This window comes from Hipposideros armiger, unplaced genomic scaffold, assembly GCF_001890085.2.
Source record: "Hipposideros armiger isolate ML-2016 unplaced genomic scaffold, ASM189008v1 scaffold_860, whole genome shotgun sequence".
NCBI lineage: Eukaryota > Metazoa > Chordata > Mammalia > Chiroptera > Hipposideridae > Hipposideros > Hipposideros armiger.
In genome coordinates, this window is record NW_017732210.1 from 654,881 (window position 1) to 677,865 (window position 22,985).

General features: G+C 36.2%; 1 protein-coding gene across 6 annotated transcripts in view; it reads left to right on the forward strand.

The window, feature by feature from the left end:
* Nucleotides 1–22,985, forward strand: part of UBR5 (ubiquitin protein ligase E3 component n-recognin 5) — a 131,622-nt gene that overhangs the window by 45,702 nt on the left and 62,935 nt on the right. For 4 of the 6 annotated variants that reach the window (XM_019629549.1, XM_019629548.1, XM_019629554.1 and 1 more), the window contains exons 6-12: nt 9,282–9,471; nt 9,668–9,827; nt 10,858–11,007; nt 12,840–13,051; nt 20,806–20,922; nt 21,007–21,117; nt 21,729–21,883. In XM_019629549.1, the coding sequence (XP_019485094.1) occupies nt 9,282–9,471; nt 9,668–9,827; nt 10,858–11,007; nt 12,840–13,051; nt 20,806–20,922; nt 21,007–21,117; nt 21,729–21,883 (1,095 nt within the window). The remainder of the gene's footprint in view (nt 1–9,281; nt 9,472–9,667; nt 9,828–10,857; nt 11,008–12,839; nt 13,052–20,805; nt 20,923–21,006; nt 21,118–21,728; nt 21,884–22,985) is intronic. The other 2 variants (XM_019629550.1, XM_019629552.1) reach the window with 1 other exon arrangement.

The following is a 22,985-nucleotide window of genomic DNA, read 5'->3' on the forward strand; positions in this document are numbered from 1 at the left end:
TTGTACATTGATTCTTGAATCGACAGATTTTCTGAAGCTACTCAATGATTCGATAATGCCAAATCAGTCAAGTTAGCATATATTCCAAGGCTAATCAGAGAAATATAACTAGAAGCAATTTAAATTGTTTAAATATATAAGGGGAAGGTTTTAAACATATTTCTTTGTTTTGGCACTTAATTTTTTAGGTGAAGTTAGATTTAAAAATTGAGGTTCCAAAATGCTTACTTTCTTTACTTTTTTGTTTTTATGCTGAACTGAGTTTATTTTGAGGTCAGAGGAAGGCCATTTAGTTTGGTGCATCCGTTAGCTCATTCTGTGCTAGAACTATTAATAGAAAACATAGCTCTGGTCTTTATTCAAGTATTGTGTATCTCTTCTGAATGGTCCTATGCACACAATTGATAAAAAATTCTGCAAATAGTATATAATAACAAATGAAATTTTTATTTCATTTGATAAGCCTAGAAAATGTTTGATTATATTTAAGAAAGGAAATTTTTATTTATAATATTGTGTCAAACTATATCATCTTTAAGATAAAAATTTCTTTGTTTAGTTGAAAGTTCGGCAAAATACAGCCTACAGGCTAAATCTGACCCCTCCTGCTTTTATTGAAACACAGCCATGCTTGATATTTTAGTTACTATCTATGGCTGCTTTTGTGCTAAGATGGCAGAAATGAGTACTGGCCACAAAGACTGTTTGTTTAGCCCATAAAGCCTAATAAACTATTTTCTGTTCTGCTTTTTGTAGTAAAAGATTGCTAATCCTGGCCCTGGTTTAGTTTATCTGTTTACCTGGTGGCATTTATTCCTAAGCCTGTACTCTTTATTTATTTTTAAGTTTACCTTTTCATTTTAAATAATATGACTTTTAAAGTTTCCTAAAACTTTCACCCAGCTTCTCCAAATGTTATTTTACATAACCCTAGTACAATGATCAAATCCAGGAAATTAATACTTTTCAGTGCTTAATCTACAGAGTTTATCCAGATTTCACCAATTGTCCTACTAATAACCTTTTTCTGGTCCAGGATTCAACCTAGGATTCCATATTGCATGTAGTTGTTACTCTTCTATAGTTTCCTCCAATCTGGACTGGTTTCTCAGTCTTTCTTTATCTTTCTGGACCCTGATGACTTTGAAAAATGGCTGGTTAGTTTGTAGAATGTTTGAATTTGTCTGTTATTTTCTCATGATTAAACTCAGGTGATGCATTTTTCTTTTAAGTATTTTTGGTTTTTTTAGAGCAGTTTTCAGGTTTACAACAAAAATGAGAGGAAGGTACAGAGATTTCCCATATACTCCGTGTCCCCACACATGCATAGTCTCTATACAGTATCCCCGACCAGATGGTCTGTTTGTCATAATTGATGAACCTATATGGGTATGTCATTATTACCCAGAGTCCATAGCTTATATTAGGGTTCACTGTATGTATTGTACATTCTGTGGGTTGGACAAATTTATAATGACATGCATCCTTCATTATACGAGGTCTGACAGTTAAGTTTGCAAACTCATCCTAGAAAAAGTGCTATATACCTCATTGCTGAATATCACTACAGTCACCATCGAAGTACTCCCCTTGGGAAGCTATGCACCAATGCCAGCACCTAGTCAGTCCATCCTTCAAAGCAATTTTGGAACTCTTTCTCTGGAATGGCCATCAGAGCTGTCGTCCTGTTACCTTTGATGTCCTGAATGTCATCAAAATGTCTTCTTTTCAATATTCCTTTATCCTTGGGTAAAGAAAGAAGTCATTGGGGGCCAGATCAGGTGAGTAGGGAGGGTGTTCCAAATCAGTTATTTGTTTAGTAGCTAAAAACTCCTTCACAGACAGTGCTGTGTGAGCTGGTGCATTGTCGTGATGCAAGAGCATGAATTGTTGATGAAAAGTTGGCGGAAAGCTCAGGTCATCTAACTTCTTCACGCAGAGTTTTCAGCACTTCGAAATAGTAAACTTGGTACAAGTTCATAATGAATAATCCCTCTTATAGCAAAAAACGGTTAGCAACATCATTGCAACAAGTTCGTGAACTTCATTGTCAGAACTCATAGTATCATATAGAGTAGTTTGCATTAAAAATCCTCTGTGCTCTGCCTATTTATCAATCCTCTCCTCCAATTCCTGGCAACCACTGATCTTTCTACTGTCTCCATAGTTTTGCCTTTTCCAGAATGTCGTATAGTTTGAAACATACAGTATGTGGCCTTTCCAGATTGCCTTCTTTTACTTAATAATGTGCATTTAAGTTGCTTCCATGTCTTTTCATAGCTTTATGGTTCATTTCTTTTTAGTGCTGAATAATAGTCCGTTGTCTGGACATAGCACGATTTATTTATGCATTCACCTACTGACGGACATACTGGTTGCTTCCAAGTTTTGGCAATTATGAATAAAACTTCTGTTAACATTGTGTCCAGGTTTTTGTATGAACATAAGTGTTCAACTCCTTTGGATAAACACTAAGGAACATAATTGCTGGATCACATGTTGAGTATGTTTAATTTGGTAAAACTGATAAAAGTAGCTGTATCATTTTTTATTCCCACTAGCAATGAATGAGAGTTCCTGTTGCTCCACGCCCTCACCAGCATTTGGTGTTGTCAGTGTTCTGGATTTTAGCCATCTAATAGATGTGTAGTGGTAGCTCACTGTTTTAATTTGCATTTCCCTAATGACATATGGTGTAAAGCATCTTTTCATGTGTTTACTTGCCACCTGCATAGCTGCTTTGCTGAGGTGTCTGTTAAGGTCTTTGGCCCATTTTTAAATGGAATTATTTGTTTTCTTATGGTTGAGTTTTAAGAGTTCTTTGTATATTTTGGCTAACAATCCTTTATCAGATAAATCTTTTGCAAATATTTTCTCCCAGTCTGTGGCTTGTCTTTTCAGTCTCTTGACAATGTCTTTTACAGAGCAGAAGTTTTTAATATTAAAGTCAATTTATCAGTTACGTCTTTCGCTATGCCTTTGGGGTCCCATATAAAAAGTCATTGTCAAGCCCATGGATATCTAGATTTTTTTTCTGTGTAATATTCTAGGAGTTGTATACTTTTGCAGTTTACATTTAGGTCTGTGATCCATTTTGAGTTAATTTTTGTGAAGAGTGTAAAATCTGTTTCTAGATTTATTTATTGTTTTGCATTTGAATGTTCAATTGTTCCAGCATCATTTAAGAGATTATCTTTACTGTGTTGCCTTTGCTAAAGATCAATTGACGATATGGGGTCTATTTTTAGGCTTTCTGTGTTGTTCCTTTGATTTTTTTGTCTATTGCTTTCAGCAGTAGCACACTTGTCTCAATTACTGTACCTTTATAGTAAGTCTTGAAGTTGGGTAGCACCAGTCCTTCAACTTTGTTCTTTAATGTTGTGTTGGCTGTTCTGGTTCTTTTCCTTCTTCCTGTAAACTTTAGAATCAGATTGTTGATGTCCACAAATTACTTGCTGGGAGTTTGGTTATGATTGCAGGTGATACTGTTTGACAAGAATACCATGATGTGCCCTTCTCAGTGCATCCTGTCAGGAGGCACATGATGTTGACATGTCTGGTGATGAGGCTAACTCCTCATCACTAAGTGATTAACCCCTGATCACTTATTAAGGTGGTGTTTGCCAGGTGTCTCAACTATAAAGTTACTATTTTCTTCTTAATTAATATTAATATGTATTTTGTGTGGAGATAGTTTGTGAATATGTAAACATCTTATTTTTATACTTGATTTTAGCATCCATTAATGATTTTTTTGCCTTAATTATTTCTATGGCATTGGACAAATAGACAAACATTTTTTTAAAAATGTCTACCGTTCCTTTTACTCTTACCAGTTAGAATTCGGCTGTAAGGAAGAACTTTCCTCCTTGCCCATTTATTTCTTTTTTATTCAATTCTGGTTCTAATTGGTTATTTATATCCTTATGGTTTCATGGATATTTTACTTTATAGTTTATAATCCATTACTGTTATTTATTATGTTGCTCAAATTGTCCTAGATTAAAATCCTCTTTTCTTTATAAATAAAACTTGGATATAACCAATTATAATAGTCTGTATGACAGAATGACTCAAATAGAGCAGTGAAGTTTAATGACTTGACAAATAAAATATGCAACAAATATAATAATAAAGTATAATACATTTGAGCTTAAATAAAATCTCTGTAGACCTACTCTAAAAAAGATTAGGATTAATTTTAAGACTTTGAAATGCAGAGAGAATCAATAATTTTTTAGTCCCCTTACCCATCTTTCTTTGCCCATATTTCTTTTCACATCTACGTCTCCCCCTGTGTCCCCCCGCCCCGCCCCCCCCTCACACACACACACACACACACTGTTTAGAACAAACTGTAAACTCTCTTTCACGTTGGGTTCGTTATGGCAATATTGAAAAATACTAGTGCCCACTGACAAGTCATTGCTGGTCATTGTTTACCTCTATTTGGTCTTGTAGATGTCCACAAAGTATAAATACTAACAGCTAATTAGTTTCTCTTGAGCTCTATGAAAATTCTTCTCAGTTTGTTGATGGTGAAATTGTGATTATTTTGTAAATCAAGAAATTGTATAGAGTCAATAATATTTTCTTCCATAATACATTTTTTTTCCTTCAGTTGTGTAGTGGCTTTTTTTCTTCTTTCTGTGTTGATTACCATAAACTTAAAAGAAGTTTGCAATTTATAATATGTAATAAAGGTAGTATGGGAATATTTTGAGTCCCAAAGGGAGTTCTGACCCACAAATTTACCAAATGCAGTCAGATAGGACAGAGACCATCCCCACAGACCACTGTTCCCACCCTCTTCTCTCAGAGTCTCAGCTTGCTCCCTTTGGGTTCAGAGGTGTCGTGAATCAGGGAGTGAGTGCTCTCTGTACTTGAGAGCTGCATTGCAAAAATTTTGGGATAATTGATGCTGTTTTTTCCGTCAGCATGGATAATTGAGAATTGATCATTTATTTTGACTGATCATACTTAGGAATGCATAGCAGTCAAAATGTATGGGACTTCTAACATTTTTCTGTTTGGTATGTGTGCTAAAGATTTCTAACTGCTGCTCTTTTCTTCCTTTCATAATGACTCAAATTTGTCCTGGGAGATATTTCAAAAATCTCCTAGGTATTTTTTTAAACTCATTTCAAACCAGGTTAAGGGTAAGAACATCAAATGTATTTGGGGAAGAGAGTTTATTTGTGTTCAATAGTAAGTTTAAAATGAAGATATTAGTATCTGTTGTTTGGTGTCACTGGACATAATAGATGGTAGGTAAAAGCTGCTTTCATTGGTTTGAGCTACCATATTTCTTTTGAAATTTAATCAGAGCTAGTAATTAGTACAGGATTTGAATTGTAAAATCCAGGTGGGTCATTGTAATTGTAAATAGTTGAAGCTGGCTAGGTGGATAAGATAGGAGGTAGTAGGACTTTGACAAATTAAGTGGATGCCCCATTTTTAAAGGAGGCAACGGATCAGCTGATTATTACCATAGGACAATACAGAGCCATTGTTGCCAAATGTTTACCTTCATCCCCTCCCCCCTTTTTTGTCCTAAGAAAGGATGCATACTGCATTTTTATGTGAAATCGCCTCATTTAAATGTTGGAAATGATTAATATTTTCATGCAAATAAATATACACATTCCTATTACACAGGCACACACATACCAATCATCATACATATATATATATTGTGTGTGTGCATCTGTGAGTTGTACGTATGTACTCTTTAAATAAACTTTTTATTTTAGAACAGTTTTAGATTGACTGAAAAATTATAAAAATACTGAGAGTTCTTATATTCCCCACACCTAGTTCATAATGTTAACATCTAAGCATGGTGCATATTTTGCAATTAATGTATACTGGTAACATTATTATTAATTGAAGGCCTTAGGTTATTCACATTTCCTTAGTTTTTTCCTAATGTCCTTTTTGTGTTCCAGGATCCCATCCAGGATACCACATTACATTTAGTCATCATTTCTCCTTAGGTTCCTCTTGACATGACAGTTTCACAGACTTGCTTTATTTTTGATGACGTATATATTTTTTTAAACCAATCAACCAGCCAACCCACCAGGTATAAATAAAGTAGAAACTGGTGTTCCCAGTATTTTTAAGTTTAATATTAAAACTTTTAGTTTAACATATTACTCTTTCTCTAGAAAGCAAGCTGGTTAGAGGAATGTTCAGAAGGAAATGAGATAGGGAGGCTGGTAGGTTGTTTGGATTCTGATAGAAGAAATCCTGCACAGTGAGTGGGTGGGAAAACATGGTATCCTCCATGGTAACGATAAGGTTAATGGGCAAGCCAGAGATATTTTGACATTTGTCTTTCACCTATCAACTCAGGGTTTGTGTAAGAGATTGCAAACTGGCATCCATTTGTGTTTTGATGGAATACTCCAGCAGTGAATTTGAATGTTTTAGATAGGCTGATATTCTCCACCCTGCCCTGTTATCTGGACTTCATTTATTTGTGAGTAATCTATTTACCCCTTATGGAGATTTGAGCTTGTGATACTTGTAAGGTCTGCCCAGGAGTAGATATGTCCTGATCAGGTTTCTAGCATTATTTGCTTGGGGGGAAAATGGTATGCATTCTTTGATGAAAATATGTCATTTCTCATATTTATATTGGCCAAGTAATTTATTGTCCAAACTGGGATATTTTAGAGTGAAATTAGTGATTAGGCTCAGATAGTAGGGTTAAACCAGCACTGTATAGGCAAACTAGGACATACAATCACCCTCATTATATCTTTTTAGGACTCTTTAGTGTGGTTCTCCCTGTTTTCAAGATGAAATAATATATTTAGCTTTTGAATGTTTAAAAATTCCAAGAGTAGCTCTACCTGACTTAGTTTTTACAACTTACAGGAAACCATGAAATAGAAATGCTGATTTACTATTGTATTTGAATACCTGTTTTATGGTTCATTGATCCTGTATTACTTACTTTCTGTTGCATAATTGTCATAATGCATATAACTTGAAAAGAAAACATGTCTACTTTCTAGAATATTGCTTTCTTTGATAACATGATTTTATTTTTGAAGCACAGAAGTTTTTAGGTTTATGTAGTTCTATTTGTCTATTTTTGCTTTTATTGCCTGTGCTTTTGGTGTCATATCCAAGAGATCATTGCCAAGTCTGCTGTCATGAAGCTTTTTCTCTGTTTTCTTCTAGAAATTTTATAGTTTTAGGTCTTATGCCTATGTCTTTAATCCATTTTGAATTAATTTTTGTATGTGGTTTAAGATAAGTGTGCAGTTTCATTCTTTTTCATGTGGATATCCAATTTTCCCAGTATCATTTGTTGAAGACATTGTCCTTTCCCCATTGTGTGGTTTTAGCACTCTTGTCGAAGATCATTTGACCATATACACGAGAGTTTATTTCTGGGCTCTCTGTTCCATTGGTCTTTTTGTCTTTATGCCAATACCATGCTGATTTAATTATGTAGCTTTATAATATTGTTTTGAACTCAAGTGTGAGTCCTCCAATGTTTTTTTCCATCTTTTTCAAAATTGTGTTTGTTATTCTGAGTATCTTGAGATTCCATATGAATTTTAGGGTTAATTTTTCTATTTTTGTAAAAAATGACATTGGGATTTTGATGGGTGTTGTGATGAATCTGAAGATTGCTTTGAGTAGTATGGACACCTTAACAATATTAAGTCTTTCAGTCCAGGAACACAGGATGTGTTTCCATTTATTTGTGTCTTCTTGAATTTCAGCTGCGTTTGGTAGTTTTCAGTGTACAAGCCTTTCACCTCAGTGATATTTACTCCTAAGTATTTATTCTTATCGTTGCTACTGTAAATGGAATTGTTTTCTTAATTTCCTTTTTGTTAATGTAATGTAATTTTAATGCTCCTTTTTTTCTCTTTTGGTCTTTGAATGATTCTTTACCACTACATTTATAAAATCTGTTACGTAGATGAAATCAAATGAGGTTTCATACTGCAGCCCTAAGAATGCACAATATTGTTTTTTTCTAAAATTATCTTGGGCAGTTCTTAAGCTACAGATACAGACACTGAATAAACATGAATTGATAGAATGCATCAATAAGTGTAGAAAGCTTTCAGAAAGGATGGATCCAGGTTTTCTGCAGTGTTTCTTATCTTCCCGTTTTACTGAGGAAACTTTAAAAAGTTTTTGTTTGTTTCAGAGATTTGGCTTTCCAATTAAGTGAAAAGAAAGACCAAGATGTTTGTAGTATATCAATTTGGGAATTATTACTGGTTAATGTATTCAAAAGTTTTTAAGGGGAAAAAAAAGGCTTGGAAAATTAAATTTAAACTAAATTTGTTTGCAATGGTTGGTGGATGGACTCAGTCTTAGGTGAATGCATTGCAGAGGAGGTGAGAATAAAGTACCTCTCTCTAGATCGAATGATCTCTAAGTATTACATTCATTTTAAATATAACCGGCACTGTTATAATTTAAAAGGCTAATGTGATTTGTGTGACCAATTTCTTAGGATCTGATTGAATGCAGAAAAGCAATTGTTTTATGGTTAGGTAGCTTACTTAATTTTAGTATCCTCAATTCTCATGTTTAGGGCAATAAGTGAAGATGCCTGTTTTCTCATACTTAGGAAAAAATTAATGAATGTTTTAAATAGTAGCTTCCCCTTGGTCAAGGTTAGCAGTGTTAAATATTAATGAACACTTATCTTTGCAAATGAATGTTTTATTCCATGCAAAGTACTTTGAGTCCTAAACTCTGAATTTTACTTTTTGTATAATAGAGTGTTGGTAATTATATCTGATGGATCTTTCAAGCAAAGGCGAGATCTATTTTATAACTCATTTTAGAGTTGTGACTAGAAATACTTGGTATGTGGATCTTTAAAAATTATTTTAAAAGATGCAAAAGTGTGATATTTATCTTTCTGAAAAGTGAATTTATATGCAAGCATTTAAAAAAAATTGGAACAGGGCCGCCCGAATGGCTTAGTTGGTTAAGAGCTCGCTCAAGAGTTTGAGCTCTGAGCAACAGCAGTTTGATTCCCGGCCCGAGCTGAGCAGCCGCTGAGCTTCCAACAGGTAGCAGGATGGCTCAGCTTTAAAAAAAATAAAATAAAATAAATTGGAACAGTGTTATTTTTAAAGCTTAGTTCTATTACCTTATTCTATCAAAATAATACTATATATCAGTTAGACAAATAGCTTTATCTTAGCTTTAGAGACTGAAAATGAGACCCAAAGTGATCTTTTCAGAGTGACTGTATAAAATGCTAATTCTGTCAATTCTCCAATATTTAGGAGTCGCTGGAGTTCCGGAGTAGGTGGAAGTGGAGGAGGGTCCTCTGGGAGGTCGTCAGCTGGAGCTCGGGATTCCCGTCGGCAGACTCGGGTGATTCGGACAGGACGGGATCGAGGGTCTGGGCTTCTGGGCAGCCAGCCCCAGCCAGTTATTCCAGCATCTGTCATTCCAGAGGAGCTGATTTCACAGGTATGGCCCTTGTAAAATAGAATACTTACCGTAAAACAGGACAAGGCAAGGTTGAACTGGATGTAGTGGGCTGTAGTCATCTCATATCATGAATTGTGAAATATTGCTTTTCTGTATTGATGCCAGAAAGCTGATTTGATAATGAATTTAATCAAAAGAGAATTAGCATAGCATTCTTTTGTATTTTTTATTTCAGGCCCAGGTCGTTTTACAAGGCAAATCTAGAAGTGTCATTATTCGGGAACTTCAGCGAACAAATCTTGATGTAAACCTTGCTGTAAATAATTTACTTAGCCGGGATGATGAAGACGGAGATGATGGGGATGATACAGCCAGTGAATCTTACTTGCCTGGAGGTTGGTGGATCACCATTGTGATTTTCTGGAGGCAGAGATTTTTTTTGACTGGAGAATGGAATTTTAAAGTACAATGGATTTTCTGAGTATTATTTCCAATAAGTAGATATTTTTCATTGTAGTGTTTGATTTAATTGTAGATTTTTAAAAAAAGATTTTATTGGGGAATTGGGGTATGGGAACAGCGCTGGGGAATTGGGGGAAGGGGAATGGACAAGTTGCTGTCCTTTTTTGTTCTTCAGTCTAGTTGTGGAGGATGTTGATTCACTGGCCCAAGCTGGCACCATAATTGCGCTCTTCCCGGGCGAGGCAGATCAGTCACCAGCCTCTGGACAGCTAGCTGCTCACTGCGGCTGCTGGCCGCTCACGCTGGCTGCCGGCTACACACGGTAGCCCATGGCAACCCACTGCCGCAGGGAACTGCAGCCTACGCCATCGCTGGCGACTCACGGCAGCCCAGCTCCAAGTTGAGCTGTTGTTCAGCATCTTAGCTGTAGAGGGCAGTGTCACTGGCCCTCATATTTGGGATCCAAACGGGGGCCCTCTGGCATCCCAAGCCAGTTCTTAACCAACGCGCCATTCGGCCTGCCCTAGAATTATTTTTTAGGGAATATAAGGAAATGTTTTTACTCAGTGTACTTGTGTTTGGTCCCAGTAAAGACGTGGTTATCTGTGCATGGCTTTATCATTGGCTGACAGATGATTCTGGAATGTAGCTTTTTAATGCCCTTATTAAATATGTGATAACTGAACTGCGTTAGCTTTTGACTGTATTATCTCTATGATGTCACAAGTCGCTTAAGTAGAGATCTTACTTTCTTGTGATTATTTAGTAGGTAGCCCAAGCAGTCATGCATTTCATATTCCTTAAAAATCTTTGTTAAGAACATTAACTTTGTTTCCTAAGTAGTTATTGCCTGTTTTCTCAGGCTATGTCCGTCAGTGCCTGGTTTTAATTTTCAGAGATCCTTCAATTGTCTGCAGATATTTTTTCAATATCTGCTTCATTTATATTTGTTTCTGTTTCTAGAGGATCTTATGTCTCTTCTTGATGCTGACATTCATTCTGCCCACCCAAGTGTCATTATCGATGCGGATGCCATGTTTTCTGAAGACATTAGCTATTTCGGTTACCCTTCATTTCGTCGTTCATCACTTTCCAGGCTAGGCTCATCTCGAGGTAATTTTGCATTTATTCTTGTGATCATTGGCTGGCTGTATGGAGAGACAGTGGTAAAACTCACTGTAATTGAGCTTTTAATATTACAGTAGATGAAATCATTACTTACTAGTATTTTTGGATGATTTGCCATTAAAACTTGTTATTTTTTATTTTGAAGAGCCACAATACTTTAGAGATGATCTTATCTACATTGTGGAATGCTCATCAAGGGTTACAACTTACTATTTTTATTTAGGAATATGGATTCTGAACTAAAAGCAGAGTTCTACTTTTCAGTGACATGCAGCATTCAGAAAACAAGTCTCTTTAGTTTATTTGATTAAAATAAAGGCATTATTATGATCATTTTAAATCCTGGTTAAATGGAAGAGTGAAATATGAAAATAACTCCTTAGAATGGGATTGGCCAATAATAAATATATAGAAATGTTTAGCTTATTAAAATGGCTATTTTCAAAAGTTTGAAATTCTTAAAAGATACTGTACATAGTAGAGGTTAGAAAGAGATTTTGAAATCATACAAATATAAGATTTTCTCTGTATATGTTGGTATAGATTTAGCTTGCATTTTAATTTTAAGTCAGTGTTTTTACTTTCCTAAACATGAGAGTGTAAAACTGCTTGATTCAAATAACAGACAAGAATAAGCTGTGTCATTTATTTACTGATCATTAGTAAACTGGAAAAGATGACATTATGTTAAGATGTTGCTGCAAATACCTAATACTTAAAAGCAAAGTTTTAAAACAACAAACCTATGATCTTTTAACATACTGAACCTGTTATGTAATAGCTTAAAAAATTTTTAAATAAATGCATACTTTACTGCCTTAAATACGTCAAGTATTCCATTTTCAAATATTCAATATCTAACACAAATAACTTCTTGTAGATTTCTCCCTTTTGTTTTTCCTTAGGTTATTCTATGTGGGCATTGCTTTTAGTTTGAACCATATGAAATTGTTGGTTCTGATTATTTTTAACCTGCATTGGTGGCAATTTCATATGGTTCAACTTAATATTGTTTTTAATTCTTCTTATCCAAATCTTAGAAAGTTTATTTTGATTATCAGTTAAAAAAAATAATGTATGAGCAAATTGAAAAAAAAAACCCTGACTTTAGAGAGTTTATAACCAATTGCAGGGGAAACATTTTTGTAAGGAAATCTTTCTATAAAGATTCTTATCATAAATTGTGAACTACTGTTTGTATTAAAGTATGCAGTCTGGTTTCTCAAAAAATTTTAAATAAGACATATCCATAAAAATGCAGCCTGTAAAGTTATTCTAAACAGGAGCTTGGATTATCAAAAGTTTTATAGTTAATGTTAATGGATTTGTTTTTTAACCATTTCAAGTTTTTTCCTGTGATGCAAGTTTTCTTTTTGTTTTTGTTTTTTTTTTTAAATAACTGAAGATGCCCTAACAAATACTCTTTTCTTGGTTTCATATGTACCTAATGTATTGAAATCCTAATTTATGCATATTTTCTAATAGATAAATAAAACTTTGGTAAACATTTTTAATAAAAGCCCAAAATTTTAAACTCCATTTAAAAGTCCAGTTTAAGATAAAGTAATTCTGCTCTAAAATCATATAGCTGGCATTCAGAAGTCTGCCTCTATATAGTTCTTAAAAATACTAGTTTATAATTTTCATACATTCACTTGGGAGAGTTAATGTTTTGAATGTTGCATGTCAGGTTTATTAGAAATACATTTACATAAAGTTTTTGTGAGTAGATAAACTGCTGTTAGTTGCATCCTGAAGGGTCTTTACTAGAGAGTGGCTTACTTTTATCCCACTGGTGTGACCCAATTGCATACCAGTTCTCCTTCTTCCCTTAGAGAGAGACTCTGAGCTGTTGCGTGAACGTGAATCCGTTTTACGCTTACGTGAACGAAGGTGGCTTGATGGAGCCTCATTTGATAATGAAAGGGGCTCCACCAGCAAGGAAGGAGAGCCAAACTTGGATAAGAAGAATACGCCTGTTCAAAGTCCAGTATCTCTAGGAGAAGATTTGCAGTGGTGGCCTGATAAGGTATTTGGGGAAAAAAATCTCACCCTTTCTATTTAAATAGATTCCTAACTTCCCCTTCCCCCCACAAAAAAAGTTTCTGTTTTATTTTGGATTTTTGTACAATCATTATTAAAAAAAAAAGAAGAAGAACCAAACAGACATAAAGTGATGTTTTTGTTTTGTTTAAAATATAAGTAGAGCATCTTTATTTGGTACTACATGAGTCATATTAGTGAGATGTGTTTCAGTGGTGCTGTTTTTCCTACTTGATGAAGTAAATCAGAGAGATTGGAACGGTAGTTCCAGATAATATACTAGCATTCTGTTTCAGGATTTCTTTTCTGGTGATACTTACATCAGTAGCTGATGGTATATTTCTAGTAGGATTTGTTTTGTAATGTCACGTGGACCCCAGTTTCTGCAGGGCAAGTTTGTGGTCATTTAGGCACAAGCATGCATGTCAGGGCAAGTTTAGGAATCTATGTTTCTTTGATTAGTTAGCTGTCCCTTTTGATGGCATGAATTCCGATAGGCCCCTGTTCTAAATGCTGTGGGAGACAAAACCGGCTGACTAGGAATGGACTGGGGGAGTTCTGCTCTGCATTTTGAGGAGAAATACAATGTCTGGCTTCGAGAAAGCATCCAGGATTTGTTAAGATGATTTTAATCTTTAAAAATCCATCACTGCCACAAGTGAAACAGAGTCAGTGCATCCTGTTGGTGGTGTGTAGGTTTGATTGCCTTAAGTGATGGGTAGTTCATCTTCAGAGGGACTTATAGGAAGCCATATGTTCTTTTCTTCTTTCTTAGAGCGCTTCTTATTTCCACGGCCAGTTGGGTAGGAAATTTTCCTAAATAAAAGTAAAGTAAAAGAAGATAAGAACTTTGAGGTTAATCTCTAGCAGATAAGGAGATTCTATTCTGATAGGGATTTCTTTTCTTTCTTTGAAGTTGAATTTGAATTTGGATATTAAAAGAAAATATTATCTAACTCTGAATTTGTTCATTTTTCATAGTGATTGTGAATCATGATGTAGTTCATTTACTTTCCCCTGCATTCAGCTCATGTAGAAAACTTGAATGCAAGAAAGAACATGAATTTTAATCAGCCTCTTTGTTACTATGTTTTCTTTGGCAGCTGACAAACTTGCCCTGAATTGAATACCCTTATTTATTTCCATAAAACTAAAAATTGCCCAAGTTTTACTTGCGCTTCTTATGGTAGAAGTTCATTTAAACCATTGGGCTTTTTCTTTTGTTTAGTACAATGTGCTGTGTTTCCTATTTCTCTTGCCTGGATCACATTAAGGCAGTGTCTACGTCATATTGGCAGGAAGTCATAGAGGACTTATGAGTTTTGTTTTAATAGTGCCATCACTTATATATTAGTCTAGGCTTCTTTATTGTATTATTTTTGATTAATGAAAGTGTGTTGAGCAGTACAAGTTTAGCAAGCTCTTTCCCTGGCCAGTATACGCTCTGTTAGATTTAGTCAGTGTTTTGCCTTTACTGATAGGCATGTTTTAGAATGCAGAGTTATTCAAGGGTAAAAAGACCTTGCCTTCAGGTAACTTTAGGACAGCATGCAAAACTGGCATACAGAGGCAGAGGATAAATAACCACATGAAGAAACAGGTAATATGCAGGACAGTATTGGTCCTCCAAAATTGGGGGCCGTGTGATCCCTGAAGATTACGATATGAGGTTACGGGGAAGACTTGATTAGAGGATGGAGGCAGGCGGAGCGTGCAGGAAGAGAGGTGTCAGCATCACTGCTTGGAGGTAGATTCTCTCTCTCTCTCTCTGTAAAAAATATGCATTCCAGCTTAATTTCAGAAATGACCTAATCCAGTATTTTTACATTGTAGGTTTGGTTAGCATCCATAGTGTTTTTCATTATTTTGTTAGGGTGCGTGAGGAATTCCATTAGCCTATGATCTGGATTAATACTGACTTTCCCAACACCCATGTAGAGGAACAGCCACTTCAAAATTTTACCATTTTGTAGGCTAATAAACCTCCTCTAATGGTGGAATGCCCTCTTTTCTTTAAGGCTTTACAGTATAATCTTGAACTGAAACTGTTTGAGGTAACCTTAAACTTTAAGTATTTCCATGAATTATCCTTTTAGTTAAATATCAAGACTAGTATAAAAGCATAATTGAAATTTACCATAGGGATATCGAAAGGTCTATGAAGACAGGGTAATTAGGTCAGTGTTAATTTAGTAGCCTTGATTAAATGCATACTGTGTTAGGCCTTTTGATTAGGTGTCAGGGTGAGAATTTTGTAGGAAGTCAGAAAAATGATTTTAATACTTGTAAGCATTACAATAGAATTAGGTACAAGAGGCTTTGGCGCGTCACAGAAGGCCACGCAGAGTGATTACTAAGAGTGTGGACTCTGTAGTCAGACTGCTGGAGTTCACATCCTCGCCCTGCCACTTACTGGCTGTGTGGCCTTGGCCACATTCTGTAGCCTCCCTGGGCCTTTGTTTTCTCCTCTGTAAGATGAAGATAATAATGGATTTTACCTTACGGGGTTGTTATAAAAGTTAAATGAGTTAGTAAATGTGAATTTATGTAGAATTAAATGAGAAATTAAATGTGAAATGTAAATAGCAAGGTTCTCGCAGGATCTACAAAGCGAACAGGCAGTTTCTGTACATAATGGAAGACTGAGAGCCCAGTGGGTTTGGGTTTTCCAAGTGGGTCCATGTGTCAATAGTATTTTGTGTGCCGGCTTCTCTGTGAGAATTGGGCACAAGCTGAAAGACACAGACCATACTCCTTGTGTGACTGGACTAGAATGCAGGTAATGGAAGCATTTCATTACAATAATAATTTAGCATAGCAGGAAATTAAAAGGCAGTTTGTGTGTACCAAAGTAAGACATGGAGGGAGTGCCTAAGTCTGTGCCTTTAAGTCCAAGTCTCTGATGTATGAACTATAGCCAGGTGTATACTGGTTTCTGCATAGTTTTACCCAAAATACCAACTTTCCTATTATGCTGTTTTCCCCCTTCCCCCAATCCATACCTCCCCCAACACTTCTCTCTCTCCCCCATTTCTGTCCCACCCTCTCTTTTTGTTGTACTTTATATTTCGGGAAGTAGCTATGATAATTCAGTTACTTTGATAAGAAGATGAAATCTTTCCATTAGGGGATTATCTAACATGGCTCCATTTTCACTTTTCAGTCATTTTTGCAATTTATTTTTCTCAGACTAAAAATTTAGTTCTGTTTTGCTGAATGTGTACATGTAAATTGTAACTATATATGTATTTATACCAACCTTCCAACATGAATCTAAAATGACTTATAAGGTGGGGAAAATGCAGTTACAGTAGTAACAAAGACTATTAAGTAGAATGCTAAGTAATAAATGTTCAAGGGACAGAAGGGAGAAGAACTACGTGGAAATCCATGCTAAGTAAATCTGCTGAAGCTGAACATAAAAACTTCGCTCTGTGTCCTATCACAAAACACACCCTTTCTATGTAAAGGATGTACGTATCCTTTTCAAGTAAGCTCTCAGAGAAGAGCTTGATGAGAGTTGTATGGTGGGTCATGAAGAAACAAAACTGGTTCAGCAAGTCATTACTGTTAATGCATAGTCATATCCCTTACTGTTCTGGATCTACTTTCATATAATCTAGGGCAGGGGTCAGCAAGCTGCAGCTCACAAGCGTGGGGCTCTGAAGTAAAATTGAAAATGAAAATAAAAGTATCATAGTTGCATTTATAAAATTTTTATAGGATATTATTCACATAATGGTGATTATGTAAAAATATATATAATGGCTCTTGAATAATTTTTAAATTGTTGTGAGGGACAGGATTGGCTCTTCCAGGGGTCAGCAAACTTTTGAGACAGAACGTACCCAAAGAGCTGTATGTGGCTTGTGAGCCACAGTTTGCCGACCCCTGGTCTAAGGGAAATAAGAAGATTTATTTTTACCACCCTTTTAAATTGTACAGTTCTGTGTGATTCTCAGTTTCTTTGAATAGTTTTGAGAGCAAATAGCTCATGACATTTGGCTCCTTACTTCAGCTATTTGGAGTAGCTTCCTTGCTGGAACCAATTGATCAAACTTGTTAGCCATCTTGCTTCCCCCACAGGGTTCTAGATGTGGAAGTTAGGTGGGGGAGGTCTTTGTTGTGGTGGTGGTTTTTAATTGATACTGGAAAGTTTCCAGGAAGTATTTGTTAAGACTTAGCTAGGTGTGTCACAAGGTAATTTAATAATGAAGTAAGAGCAAAAAGAGAAATGGTCATAAAAAGGAAAAGAAGCCAAGCATAAGGAGCATATGGTGAAGTAGGCAAGGAGAAATGAAATGTAAGAAAGAACAGTTGACCAAATTGCGGTGTAGTTGTATTCCATCCATTTCAACGATAATACATTACTGTTGGAGCTGGTACTTAATGGGAAAACTAGTGTTTCCTGATAGTAGGAAAATTTTAAAAATTTTTTAAAAGATGAAAATCAGGTTTTGTGGGAGAGATTTAGGAATTGGAAGACCAACTTTTTAAAAAGATAAACTACTGAATGTAGATGTGGGTGGTAGGAGTTCACGTTGCAGGGTTGAGTGCTTTTTGCTTTTCTTAAGCTTTGGCCATGAGCTAACTTCCATCATATTTTTAACAGTTTCCCTCTCCCTTTGGGAAAGAATTTTGAGTTTGATTGATGACCCGTTTATTGTTATTCAGACAGTTGCAAACTTTCTAATTAGATGCAACCTTTAATGATTTGATTTTTGCTAAATAGAGCTAAATGATTGATCTTTAAGGAAACAATGCATATCCACTTTTCCAGCTGGGTTGAAGCAGGCTCCCAAACTTGTTCACAAGCAGCTGTTAGTGTTTCATTAAAACAATAAAAACATTGTTTTTTTTATGACATTGTGAAATGAGTGAGCTAAAAATACTGTTCCTTTGTGTGTATTTGATGGTTTTGTAGTTCTCTACATAAAGCAGGCAAGAAGCAATAGGTGGTTTTTCCATCATCTTTCTTTGGTTGGTGATGGTACTATCCATCCACATTTGTCTATAGTGGGTTTTCAGAGCCTTCGGGGTTCAGTTGACTCATTCAGGACTTATCCTGGGGAATGTTGGCCTACTCTTGAAGGATATAGCCAAGTCAATTCTGAGAGGGCCTTCTGCACCATGCTTTTGCCATAGCAATGGCTTCTTAAGGATTGCACTGCTCTGGCAAGGCATTTACTCGAAGAAGTTGGAATTAAAATTCATTTGTTCATTCAGTTATCAGTGTGCTCCTACCATGTGCCATGTGCCAAGCTGGCCATTGGGAATATAGAGGTGAATACGGCATGGACCCTCCCACAGGAAGCTCAGTAGGGAAGACACACGTTCATAGACAATATAATGTATTTACAGTGTAATCAGTGGTAGACTGAAGGTGAGAATACAGTGCTTAGGGACCCAGAGTGAGGAATGAATAATACATGAGAGATTTGGCCAAGATTTTACAGAGAAGATGACATTTAAGCAGCATTTTTAAGGTTAAGTAGGCGTTGACCAAGATGCAGAGGCATTCCAAACATATCAAGCATGGGCCTAGAGTCATGAAAGGTCACGGTGTACTTGGAGAACAGTGAGAAATTTAGAATTGCTGCTATGTAGTAGGGAGCAGAAGAGCAAGATAGAGCAAGACTGCAAGGCCCCAGACAACTTGCCAAGGAGTTAAGATGTTGTTTTGCAGTCACCCAGAAGTCAGTGGAGTTCTTTGAGAGTTGATATGATTAGATTGGTGGGGTTCATTTTGTTTTTAAGAAGATGAATTATTGGCGTTGAAGGATAAAGGAAAAATCTGGAGTCAGTTAAGAGACTGGTACAATTGTTATAGAAAGGAGTGGTGAGAATCTCAACAAAAGCAGTGACAGTGGAACAGGAAGGGAAGAATCTGAGGAATCTGAGACAAGTGCAGCACTGGTTTACTAGTCACTAGATTGTTAAAAGAGAAGGAGGAGAGAGGAGAGCTCCCAGATTCCCATGAGTCTCCTGTACATAGGGGGTGGTGGATGTAGTTCTTGGAGATGGGAACCACAGGGGTATGCGGCATTGGAGGAGATAATGAATTCATTTTGGTCATATTACAGTACTTGAAGACATCAGGTGGAGAGCTCTTGCAGGTTAGTTTGGAGATAGGAGATTTACATGTTTAAAAGCAGGGTGCCCTAGCAGATGCAGTCACTTAGGCTGAGGGTGGAACATAATTTGAATAAAGGCACAAGGACAGAATCTGGGGCAATGAGTGATGGTGGTGCGAGGGAGATGGAGAATAGTTGTGAAGATCAGAGGAAGGTCATTAGATTAGTGACCTGTAAACAATGGAGAGAAGAGGTTCCAGAACAGATGATGAAACAGGGCCAAATGGTTCGAATGGAGAGTTTAAAGAGAAGATGAATTGATTAAATTCATGGGGCATTGATATGGCTGTTGGGAGTGCAGTTATAGCTGTTAAGGAAAACTGGTAAGGTGAAACATGCCAAGTGAGAGTTCACTTGACTGTGAGTAGAATTGAAGGAGAGATTAGCTTAGATGGTTGCTGGGGTTACAAGAGAGGGTTGCATCCAGTGTGGGGGGTTACCTTTAAATAGGAGAGAAGGAGACTTCTTCCTCTGAGATGGGGGAGGGAAATAGGGGACAATGGTGTTTTTTCGTTAAATAAATCTGGAAGTAGAAATATTCAGGAAGCTTGTGCTTTCTGGGTGAGTAGGACATGAAGTCAGGGGAGCAGAATTCAGTGGAGCACTTACTTTATGTTTATTGAAAATGAGTGTACTTTCTGTATGACTGAGGCATCACCTATTGTTAATATTTAAAATCTTGGCAGATTGTACTGGCTTTAGCTGAGCACTATAACCCATCTAACCAAATAAGACTGGAATTTGACATAAAACCAAAAAGACACCATTAGTTTAGGACACCATTAATTCTCGGGAGCCAGAATTCCGGAGAGCAGAAGTAGTATATAGACCAGTAGCAAAAAGTACAATATAAAATATATGACTGGCAAGTTTTGCTGTGAGATTTCTGGGTAACTTCATGACTCTGATCATATTGGCCTTATGTTAAAATAAAGTCTCATTGATATTGTTTATTTACATTTATTGTGTAAGCTTTGCATAATTTAATTGCATTCCAACTCATTGCATGTGCACTGCCTTAAAACAAAATGAACTTTAACCTTAAAAACCAACAGACATTTGTTTCAGCAGTTTGGAAGAGCCTATAGGGAGGGAATCTTCTGTTTTTGATGCTCAACTTCCCTGACTTCACCTACTATGTGCACTGTTCTAAGAACTAGGGATATAATGGTGAATAGGACAAAGCTTATATTCAAATGAGATGACTATAAACGAGTTAATACAAGTAGTGAAATGCTATGAACTAAAAAGAAAGCAGAGTAAGGAGATAGAATAGGAGAGTGGTGGTTTTGTAGATAGTATGGTCAGAAAAGGCCTCCTTTGAGCAGACTTGACTGAGGAGAGGGAGTGAATCACCTGAGAGAGAACAAGGCGAGAGAACAACAAGGACATGGTGGGATCCTTGCGCGTATGTCCAGGAGCAGGAAGAAGGCCAATGTGACGGGAGGGAGGGAGCTGGGGCCACATGACGTGCTGGAGACTTCTCATAGCTAGCTGTGCTTTATGTGTTCATATAATTAGTCCAGATTTTATGTAGTGACTGTATCTAAACCATTAGGTCTGGCAATTGTTACCATTATACCATTGTATTATTTTTACTTTATAGGATGGAACAAAATTCATCTGTATTGGGGCTCTATATTCTGAGCTTTTGGCTGTTAGCAGTAAAGGAGAGCTTTATCAGTGGAAGTGGAGTGAATCTGAGCCTTACAGAAATGCACAGGTATTGTATTATAAGAAATATTATATTGTGTAGATCTACATATCAACATAGAAAATGGTAATCATTTTTCTTATGCTTTCAAAGAATCCTTCATTACATCATCCACGAGCAACATTTTTGGGGCTAACCAATGAAAAGATAGTCCTCCTGTCTGCAAATAGCATAAGAGCAACTGTAGCTACAGAAAATAACAAGGTATGAAGCACTTTGCATTGACCAATAAACATTTTATGCTTAAATTCTTGTTTTCTTCCTTTCCTTGCCCCTTTCTCATCTTATTTTCTTTCTAACTAGTTCCACGAATACAAAGTGTCTAAGCCTTAGTAGAGTAATCCGATGTATAATCTTTTTGTTGCTGGTTTATCTCTGTATTATAATCCAACTTTAGAGGTAGCTTTCTCCTTTAAGGGAAGGAAAAAATATTCAAGATAAATACTGACAAAAGAGATACTGAAAAGCATTGTAGCTTGAGATTGCATTATAGATTGAGAAAGTATGGATGTTATACCTGATTATCAGTTTGGCTTTAGAGTCACTAAATTCTTGTAAAAATTGTTGGAGCAAATGTTTACTTTTGCTTAATGCCTTAGATGGCTTTAGACATTCATTTTAATAACTGCTATTGATATATTTGTGTGAAGAAAGTATTTTTTTCTAGTCTTAATTAGAACATTTTCAAAATGACTTTTTTTTTTAGCTTTCAACTCAAAACATTTTTTCTAGTCCATGGAGTATGAAGTTTTAACCACAGTTCTTTTGAAAAGATTACTTGTTTTTATTTAAACCTATAATATTTTATTCTCTAGGTTGCTACATGGGTAGATGAAACGTTGAGTTCTGTGGCTTCTAAATTAGAGCACACTGCGCAGACTTACTCAGAGTTGCAAGGCGAACGGATTGTTTCTTTACATTGCTGCGCCCTTTACACCTGCGCCCAGCTAGAGAACAATTTATATTGGTGGTGAGTATCACATGGAAGGGCCTGCGCGAATGCTTTCTGTGCGTAAATTGATGCTTTGAGTAGCCGAATACAAACATGAGAAGGTCAAACAAAGATATGCTGTATAGAGAGGGAAATTTCACTTTGGAGCAAAGTAACATTGAAAAAAAAAACAACAACAACCCTCAGGCCGGCCAAGTGGCGCATTGGTTAGGAGTTGGCTTGGGACTCCAGCTCTGAGCAAGCAGGGCCCCAGTTCGGATCCCACATGAGGGTCATTGACGCTGCGTCCTCTACAGCTAAAATGGTGACCAAACAGCTTGACCTGGAGCTAGGCTGCCATGAGTCACCGGCGACAGCGTTGGCTGCAGTAGGGCTGGCCGGCAATGGGTGTGAGTTTTCGTGAGCCACTGTGAGCAGCCGTCCAATGGCCGGTGACCGATTTGCCTCACCCGGGAAGAGCGCGATGATAGTACCACCACGGGCCAGTGAAACAATGTCCTCCACAACTAGACTGAAGAACAAAAAGGCAGCAACTTGTCTGTTCCCCACCCCCAATTCCCCAATAAAGTCTTTAAAAAAAAACAAAAAAACTTCCAAGAAAGAAAAGCTTATAAAAATGTATACTTAGTGACTGTAATTATGAAATTATATAAAAATATAAAGTATAAGCAAAAATCACCTATAATCCTATAACCCAAAGATAACTGCTGTTAACATTTGGAGGTATTTTAATCTTTCTTGCCTATACATAAATGTGTATTTTGTGTTCACATAATTCAAAGCATAGCTTATAGGACATATTTTTATGCTTTTTAAAATTCAACAACATTACTTAAAATACAATTTTAAGGGTTATTAAAATATTTTATTGTATGACTATTCTATGCCTTAATTATTTCTTTACTGTTAGAAAGGGACTTTAAATGTATTCTCCATTGTGTTTTAGAAGTTATTAGTAAATTTGCATTGGCAGAAATAATATATAGGGAAATCTACCAATGAAATACAATTATTTGGTAGAACCTATCAAGTTATTAAGTTGAACATGTTAATATTATTTTGAAGCAAAAATATTAGAGAAGGAATACAAGGAATACACCAGAAATGCCTAAATAATGTG